This window comes from Austrofundulus limnaeus, unplaced genomic scaffold, assembly GCF_001266775.1.
Source record: "Austrofundulus limnaeus strain Quisiro unplaced genomic scaffold, Austrofundulus_limnaeus-1.0 Scaffold12, whole genome shotgun sequence".
Classification (NCBI taxonomy): Eukaryota; Metazoa; Chordata; class Actinopteri; order Cyprinodontiformes; family Rivulidae; genus Austrofundulus; species Austrofundulus limnaeus.
The window spans coordinates 3,077,519-3,087,691 of NW_013952414.1; the positions used below are offsets into that span (position 1 = coordinate 3,077,519).

A 10,173-nucleotide genomic window follows, 5' to 3' on the forward strand; every position below is an offset into this window, starting at 1 on the left:
TTAGCTGTGTTCTGTTTTGTATGTATTTTATTTGTTTCATATTTCTTATTTCATCCATGTTTTCAATTATCAGACTAAATTTGCCAATAAATAGGTTGAAAATATATATTTTTGCAGCTTTTAGTTTTTAATATTAATTTACAATATGGTCATCCAACACTTAACAATAGCCTCTACCTCAAGAGGTGGAGGAGCCAAATGGCTGGCTCACTGTTGCCAACTAGCGGTCAGAAGCTGAACTACAACATAAAAATGAACGGCTGGCAGGAAAGCAGACATTTTAAACCTTAATAAAAAAATCGATACAGGGCTTTAGAATATCGATACAGTATCGGGAAATGAAATATCGCGATATTTCAATGTATCAATATTTTCTTACACTCCTATGAAAAACAAGCAACTGGAAACCACAACATGCACGATACACATAAAGAAAAACAATTTCTTGTTCAGATGCTGTGTTTCAATGATATGATGTACATGAAATTAAAAAAAATGTTTTTTGATCTGTGTTTGAAATGGTATGTATTGCTGCTGACGTATTAGTGAATAGAGGAAAGCGGTCCCTCAGTTTTGCCATTTGAGGTATTATGTATTTTCCAGGCACAGTACAATTCTATAACACAATCAAGCAACTATGTTACCTTCAGTTATGAAAATGCTGTATAGATGAAAATAAATTTCATATCTAAACTCCTTGTAATTGGCCTCTGTCTCTTAAAGAACCTCCTACCATTTCTGAAACTCCCACTTCACAACATTGCTTCAGGGGAGGAGCTTGGCTGCAGACTGATTTCCAGGGAGGAGCTTTGGTTAAATAGGTGGAGCTTTGTACCAGCTTCACATGGCTACCACAGGAGATTCAAAGACTTTTCAAACATGCATGAATGAGTCAAAGTAACACTGTGGGTATGTTTTTAAAGAGGGAATGATGTTGTAACATAATAAAGCTCAAAAAAGTCAATTTTGCATAACACCCACCCCCACTTTAAAATTTATTGTGACAGCTAACTCTATTCAAGTAAATCTCAATCACAACTATTCACAAATAAATACTAAGTTTGAATACTTTGCTAATGAGTACATTTTTTTTGAATCACTTAATGATTTCAGTCAAATGTTGTCTCCATTGTCCAGTTCTTTGTAATCCCTCCACGGTGTTTCTATGAAACATCACCAGTGGGTATTTTGAGACATCCAGAAATTGTTACATGTGTGGACCAACGAGGCAAAAACAAATTCCTGCACTGCGGAAAACAAAAGCTTTCCTGCATAAAAAGGTCTTGTGGCATTTCCCCAGGAACTTTCCCACATGTCAAAACAACAATGCTACATCACCTAGAAAACAGTGACTGATTATTTTATGTGGTATTGTGCAAAAACTAATCATCAATCCGGTTGTTTAGACTTCTTTTTTTTAAAGTCAAACACACTTCTACATCCATTGGTGCGTTCTCCTTCCTTTTTAATCACACCTCCCGTTTCTGCAATAACATTCTGAAGCACAAGATCGACCTCACAGAGGTCAGTGGTGCACAGGGGAGTCACAGTACAGTAGCAGTCAGAGCTCGCAGGCTGCAGCTAAAAAAAGGTCACTGCTGCTGAGTAACCCTGACTGTGCGTCGGTGAAAAGTGGGGCAGTAATATTCAAACTGTAAAGCCCAAAAGGGGCCGTGATGAAACAGGACCTGCCTGCTATCTGTGTGCGGCCCCACGTCTGATGGGGCCATACCCTAAAACCAAAAAGTGAAATGAGATATTTCATCCAGCCAGGGCAGGAGGAGCCGCGAGAAGGCGYGCTCTCGAGGGATCTCTGAGTGTGCACAATCTGAATTAGCTTTGGTTGCGGCTAAACAGAACATATACACACAATTTAACGAAACAAACAGAGTGAGCACAGATTGTTCCTGAAGGAAAAACAGAAGTTTCGCCATAAACTAGCAGCTCACTCGTATTTTCAAACTGCAGGGAACACACATTATGCACACTTCAGAAGAGAGACAGAGAGCAAGTGTTTCTAAATTTGTCCATGTAAAAAACACGCCTTGTGCYCCTGTGAGTGCAGGCAAGACTGCAGTTCAGAACATCTCTGTGGATGTTTCAACTCATCTTTTATAAACACGTTCAGCTTTGACAAATCCAGTGTGTTAAACCATGACTGCATTAGAGACCCCTGGTTTTTCATGGGTGCTTAACAGATATTAATAATGCAGAAACACCAATAAAATGAGTATTTTAGTTCGTCTTCAGCACAGYATGCTTGTTAATGCAGAGGCTATGGCTCTGTCAGCCAAGAGGGACTCACTAACCATTTCCTGCATGTAGAGGGAAGCTACTTCCACTTCTGCAATGCAAAGAGACTGGGCAGTCTAGCCAGTGAAGGTTAAGTAAGTAAGTAAGTAAGTAAGTAAGTGCGTACGTAAGTACGTCAGTAAGTACGTAAGTAAGTAAGTAAGTGCGTACGTAAGTACGTCAGTAAGTACGTAAGTAAGTAATTAAGTAAGTAAGTAAGTAATTAAGTAATTAAATAAGTAAGTAGGTAAGTAAGTAAGTGAGTAATTAAGTAAGTAGGTAAGTAAGTAAGTAAGCAACTAGGTAGGTAAGTAAGTAAGTCAAGTTTTATTTATAAAGCACCTTTCACAGAAATATATTCACAAGGTGCTGTACAATCATTAACCAAGTCAAATGGTGGAAAGATAAAATGAAACATAATAAAACATAAAACATAAGCAACGTAATGAAACATCCAATCAAGATTAAATTCTAAAATTGTAACTCAGACACACGGTCACACAAGGTTACACATTAAGATCAGTGCAATAAGAAATGCATTTATGTATAACCATGCAAACATGGAGTGAAAAGCCTTTTGGGGACCTAATCCTTTTAGGTCATCTCTCACAGAGAACAGCTATTCAGCAACATTTGCTTGTAAATTACACAAGCCCTTCCATCTTATAACTACTGGGCACTGTGTCAAAAAACTGGAAGGAAACATAATAATTGTTTAGATCTGATAGCTGTTGATGTTAAAACAGAAATTAATATATTAAGAAGCACAAACAAATGAAAAAGTGATTCAAATTAAATTTGTTTGTAGTTCATCTTCATTACTCAGATGTACAAACTTAATTAATTTACCCTTTACATTAAGGTTGGGCAAAAATCCCATTTTTATTTTACAGAAAAGAGCCATAAGAATTATCACCAGAAGAAATTACAGTCACCCATCAAATATATTATTTTCTCATTTGAAATTATTGAAATTTTATGAGTTGGTTTATCATAATATTTTGCAGGTTATGTATAAAGCTCATAAAAAATTTATTACCTCTAAATATGCAATTAAATTTTGTTATGAGAGTAAGTAATTATAACCTTATGGGTATAGAGGTGTTTGTAAAGCCCAAAATTCGAACAAATTTGAAGGACAGATGTACTTCGGTCCTAAGAATAAGATTGTGGAACAATCTGGAAAGTGATTATAAAAATGCTGGCTCAATAAATTTGTTTAAGAGAATGGTGAAAGTTAGATTGTTGAGGAGATATGAATTTGTACAGTGTGCATTTATAAGAACCGTTGTTCGAGAAGGAGTTGAAGTTTTTGTTATGTTTTGTTGTTTGAAGGCTATTATGGTTTCAATTTATTTATTTAAAAAGGGGGCAGATATCAATAAGAATTTTTTTCTTCTTTCTGCTACCTTTCACTTTATTTGTTGTATTAATATTTGTTGTATGTATTTGTTTTGTTTTTAAATGAAATAAATATATTTGTTTAAAAAAATTGTATTGTGTGCAATTAATCGTCAGAAAAACGTTAAGCAACATTTTTTTTGGCACTTGACAATTAATACAATTAATGTTACCAGGCAGACTGACTGGAGATTTCCCCAGTCAGTCTGCTCGGTGCTCCTCTCCACTTCAAATGATGAACATTAAAAAAAAAAATTTAAAAATTGGCAATTAATTTATCATAACTCCGGTTTTAGTTGGCCTATCACTATTAAAAAAATTATTTATAGCCTGAAGTCTGTACTTTTGACATAATTTGGAACAGATTTTTACAGAGCGCAAATCTTTCCCASTAGAGTGATTTAAATTGGTCATATGACAAGGGCATGCAGGTTTCCTGGGACTCCAGGGGATTAATCATCATATTAACTGTTATCGGTTAAATACCACAAATACTTGTGATTTTTTTGCCAATGTCGCCAAACCCTATTTTAGACTATATAAATTTGCTACACAGATGCAAATGTTTACCACAGCAACAAAGAAAGGGATGTTGAAAACTATCAGAGTAAAAAGGAAAGCATTAAACGTGGTAGAACCGGTCCTAAATGTATTGGTCAATAGCAAACTTGAATTGAGTACAGATGTTTTGTCAAACCTGATCACAGATGTGAGTTTGGTGCTGGGAAACACTGAGAAAGAACTGTGCGTACGCCACAACATCCTGATACCTGAGCAAGCGCGTGCTTTGTGTTTTTCCAAGGACGCAAGAAGTACCCCTCAACGTAAACCGCATTGTCCTACAAAGGCAGGCACATCCTTGCCTCTGACCCACTGCAAGGTGAAAAAAATAAAAAAGGTTTCAACTAGACGCACTGAGGAAGACTTGAGGGGAAAATCTATGAATATGAGTCACCTATATGTTCAAATAATTTGGAAAAACACTGAAATAAATTTGAATAGTTATTACATGAAATGTGGGTTCATTCAAACAAAAAGTCATCCATGACTCGAAAAGTTTATACTTGAATCTGCATATTTTAACTGCCATCTAGTTCCCATGGTAATCTGAGTATCTGAAACACAAATCAAGGATGGTTTTTTCTCTTGACACATCTGCTATTTCCACCACATGAGAACGGGTTGTTAACCCAAACGCTGCTTCATGGGAAGGAAAGAGACAATCTCTCCTTCCCATCATTTGAAGTGACCATCAAGGTCATTGGAGCAAGTGGAAATCTGAACAAGGGGTTGTCTCGACTGTGACGGCTCAATGAGCCTTTCAGCTGTCGACGCACTTCCTCTGGAGCACCTTACCGAGGTGAGAGCCGATAAAGAAACGTGCCCGAGGATCTTTCCTTGTTGTTTTTGTGGTAGATTCGAGTGTAGTGCTGCATTGGCTCCCTGTGACGCAGGGATCTGATCAATACTGGGTCTCAATGGCTCCATGGGGGTATGCAACACTGAAATGAGGCGGCGGTAGCAACACTGATGTTAATGCTGAGCCACCATTTTAATGTTTTCAGTCCAACAGAGTTCACACAGTACTCTTCACGCAAATATAAACAAGCTTTAAAAAGGAAAAACAGTTAATTAGATGCACAAAAAAGGCTGCATCTTCAAAAACTAGAACAAAAATACCCAAGTAATATTAATAGTCTTAAAATGTCTTGTTAAAATGTTGACATTAATCACCTCTTCACTGATGTTTTTGTTTTAACAAAAATATTGGACTGCACCTAATGATTATTTTGATAGTCAAATAATCCATCCATTATTTTTTATTAATCTATTAGCTGATTAGTCTACGATTATTTCTGTCACAATGTCCATCTATGCTTCCTTTGTGTGCACTTCTTTTCCCAGCTGTAGTACAATCTCACCTCACCTGCTCACACATGAGAATGTCCCCATTATCCAGTCTTTCAAGTTCCCATTACAAATTTAAATAATGACCCATAATGTAAGCTTAATCACATGTATTTCTAACATAAATACATGTGATCACAAGAAAAATGAAATTTAATACAAATTAAATACTAGTCTTTTTTTTTGAACAAACAGCTAATGTACAAATAACTCAAAACAGCAGGCTCTCCCCCAGCATGAGGGGCTGTTAACCTACCCTGCTGCAAGTCCAAAATAAATTAAAGAACAACTTTGTTTAAAATGGCATTCAAGTGCATAAAAGTAAAAAAAATAATAATAATCTATCCTGGTTAAAATCTTGCTGTATCTGGCAGATCAAAAGTAAAAAAAACAAAACAATTACTATAATTCAGTGATTTAATATGAAGCACTTAATGCTTTAGTTAATGTTAGCATAACTGATAGTTCTGCTTTCAAGATACACTGTTTTCTGATAGTAAACACAAATTATAAATAGTTGACTTTRCCATGAAGTGATCAGTCACTGAAAATAAGATCTATGAAGCATGAACCTGACGAAGTAGCTAACTTTCTAAAACTTACCCATGTGCAGAGGATGTAATCACGGCTCAAGCATGCTAATGTTTCAGAAGATCGTAACGTTTTCACTGCGACTGTCCTGCCATGAAATAACCGAGTCTGATTTTTACTTTCTTTGGTTTACTTTCAGTTAAACATAGCCAACTTTTGAAAATGAAGTCTTCTTTTTTTAGCCTCAAATGTACAAATGAACATTTATGTGGGTAAATAATGCAATGTCAACTAATTTTAGTAATCAATGTAATTGATTATTTTAAATAATCGGTGCAGAACTTGAAAACATACAGAATAGATTAAATGACAGCAATAAAAGTTGCAGTCTGACACAAAGGTTATTCAACCAGCAGCCATCTGTGTGGATGCAGACTGCAGGGTGCCCCGTGTCCGAGTAATCCAACAGCAAAACCCAGACGGACTCACAGAAAGGTTAATTCTGTAATCACAATTTTCTTCGTAAGCTGTTAGGAGTAGACGGTGTGCAGCCAAACAATCTGAACGCACTGTAATGTTCCAGCGTAGCATATAAAAACAAAGAGATAACAACCTGCTAACACTTAAATCACAAGAGACCTGTCAGTCCTGGTTAGACGTTAGTGTGAGTTTCATCAAGGCTGTCCACCCTCTGTGTGCCAACCTACCAACACTGTGGTATAATACACACAAAAACACACGTGCTGCCATATTAATCATAAGCAACCCAGTTTTGCTCCTCTCTACATTCCCTGTCCCGTCTCACGTGTGCCTCTGGTCTGGGGTTGACTTAGYGGTGCGTATTCACCTCTGCGTGGCGTAAAGGTTGCATGCCATGGAGATTAAACCAAAAATACAGAGGATGAACTCTCTGAGCACAAGCATGATCATGCCACTATGAAATAAAACAATCCAATCCACTTTATAATGAAAAATAAAATCTGTTTTGTGGAGCCCTGTGAGTTAGGGTGAGTAAAGATGTCTATGCTTTAAAAAACAGCGTTATTAGCGCAGAAAAGCACGATTGAGTAAATATATTTCATTTGAGCTACTTTACATTCCTCTTTTTCTTTCGACTGCTCTTTCTGCAGAGGTCGCGACGTCGAGCAAACTCGCTTTTGGCAATGGTTTTACGATGGATGCCCTGACGCAATCTGGGCTCAAACCTGCAACCTCAGGCTTATGATACCATGGCACCACCAACTCCCTTTTAGCAGCCTGTTTGGATGTTATCAGTCCATTAAAGGGTCGTTATTAGYGGTTTTCAGTCACATAGAATGGCTTCAGACTGTCCCGACAGTGCCCCCTAGTGGGTTACCAGTGCCATATACGTTGGAATGCAACAATCTGCCACCGCCGGAGTCCGGTCTACTTTATCGTAGCCCAGGTCATTTTCTCTAAAATTAACCTTAGTGGCTTTATGCCTCATATTAACCAGATTGCATAAAAAACTTAATGGTTTTATGCCTCATATTAACCAGATTGCATTAAAAAACCTTAGTGGCTTTACGCCTCATAAAAACCAGCTGACAGTCTGAAGCCATTCTATGGGACAGATAATGGCTAATAACGTCCATTTAATGGATGATAACATCAAAAGTGGGTGCTTTCAGCTATGTTACCAATAAATTCAAGACGTTAGAACTCTGTAAATTATTTAATTTGTTTTATGTTTTTTATTTAGTTCCTTTTTCTGAAAATGTTGCTCATAAATAACGTATTAAAAAATGGGTGGAWTTATGAATTTATTTTCTGACTATAGCAATTTTACATGGGATGAATCCATAGTTGGCTTACCTAGATAGAGAGATGCGTTCTCTTTCTTCACATTGTCGTCCAGGTAGGTGGGCCCCAGGGTGTAGATTGGCGTAGAACCCATGCCCACGAGTATCTGGGCACAAATGAACAGCGCCACGTACAGGTTGTGCTCATTGCCCTCCTGGTCGCGGGGGCACGACGCCATGTCGAGCAGCTCTCGCCCGCTGCTGTTCTCGCTCTGACAGAGGCCTTCGTGGCCCGCCGAGGAGTTCACCTCTTGGATCTGGTACGGCGGCGAGATGAAGTGCGGCAGGGAAAACAGCGCCGCTCCCACGGCGATCAAGACGCCGCCCACGGCCAGCCAGCGCGGCCTCTGACCCCTGCCGCCAAAGTAGGAGATGAAGACCACCACCAGCAGGCTGCCGATGTCGAAGCAGCTGACCAGCAAGCCTGACTCGGAGCTGCGCAGGCTGTAGCGCTTCTCGATGGTTGTGATGACACTGCTCAGGTAACCCGACACCATCAGGGACTGGATGAAGGTTAGGTAGCACATGCAGAACAAGAAGCAACGTGAATCTCTCAGTATGACCCGCGCATACTTCCTCGCTGGGATGTGGATGAAGCGGGTAAACGAGAAACCAAGTGTTTTGCCTCTGGAGCCCGCAGACCTGTGGCCTTCGACTGGCATGGACCTGCTGAGCCCCACCATGCTGGAGATGGAAGGGGACAAGTCCGTCCAGGAGGAGGGGGACTCAGCCTGGCTGGAGTCTGGGGTTTTCAGCTGGAGAACTCTGCTCTCCTCCATAGCCACACATATTCCTGTGACGCTGACCAGCTGAGGCTCGGCAGTCCTGCCGTCCTGCTGACGAGGTCTTAGCAGGATGGGTAAACTCTTGGACTTGAAGCAGTTCTCTGTGTCCGTGTACTGGTCTTGAATCTCCTGGATCTTCACGGACTCCGACAGATCGCTCCCGGTTTCTTCGTTGTCTGATGAAGTCATGGTCACGGTGGAGTTTTAGCCCGGTGGCTGTCGGGAGGGCTGACAAGTCCGTCAGTAACCGGTGCACCTGGAGACACCGTGGAGCTTCTGCAGCGCTGGGAGGCGGAGGAAAGACTGCCAGGTCAGCAGGACTGAGGCAGACTGAACTCCGCTGTTCTGTGGTTCACTCCACATTTCTCTTATAAAGATGCTCAATCAATAAGAGCACCTCACAAAACAAAACTTTGGGCTCCAGACATCCTTTAACAGATGTACTGACTTCAATGACTATCAAAAATCACTTGCTTTAAATACTTGAGTTTTTCTGTGGCGTATTTTGTTGTATTTGCTATAAACTACCCTGGTTATAAATAAGAAAAAGTGATGTCACACGTTGGTCTTATGGCTCTTTGTTTGATTGCAACCTTGCTTCAAAGCTTTTTAAGTTTCCTTTTGTCCCACAGATGTGAAGCATCCTGGAAAATGGAAAATGGACAGAAAAACATGAACAAAAATCATAAATAGCTGCTTCCAATGTGGACATAAAATAAAAATGAAACACTCATTGTTTTAGTCTGAGACACTCATCCTGTCAACAAAGGAACAACGGCTGCCGCTTTAGCAGTAAACCACAACAAATAAAATTTAAAAAAAATCTACAGAAAAAATTAAAAAAAAATCAGACAACCGTGTCGCTATTTAGGAGTCGCCACGAAATTAATCCATTTTTGTTAAACCGATAAAATGAAAAAAAAAAAATAAGAACAAAAGACCACGATGCTCTCAGACAAATAACTTTGCAATTAAACGCAACGCGACACTGTTTCCAATTATTTTCGGAGACAATAAAGCGACGTCAACAAGAACCAAAGATATTTGCGACGTGACACAAGTCAGAAAAGATGCAGAGACACTTACAGCCGGGCTGACTGCCTCTGACTGAGAGGTAGCCTGTTGTTCTCTGAGCAGCAGCCACACACTGAATGAAGCCTGTTTGATGCAGAGAATTGCTCCTGCGCGAGGAGCGGAATGACCCCTTCATGACCGTCGGAAAATTCAAACTCCTCACCTCAGAGCGTCACCAAAGTGGGGTTTAAAACGATCAAATTTTAACTTTACATAATAACTTTCGCGCATTTAATCAGTATTTTAGTTTTAAACGTCTATTATGGTCACAATATGTTTTTGGATGACATATTTATGTAAACTTATACACTGTACTTATTTATTATGAACGCATCCCACTACCCCCCCCCCCCCCCCCC

The 10,173-nt window shown here is 39.3% G+C and overlaps 1 protein-coding gene across 1 annotated transcript in view; it reads right to left on the bottom strand.

The window, feature by feature from the left end:
• slco5a1 (solute carrier organic anion transporter family member 5A1) overlaps positions 1-8,588 on the bottom strand; it is a gene marked incomplete at its 5' end in the record, with an annotated part of 46,160 nt that extends 37,572 nt beyond the window's left edge. Inside the window, 1 exon segment of the mRNA XM_014002309.1 lies at positions 7,969-8,588. Coding sequence (XP_013857763.1) covers positions 7,969-8,588 — 620 coding nt within the window.
• Between the last annotated feature and the right edge of the window lie 1,585 nt (positions 8,589-10,173).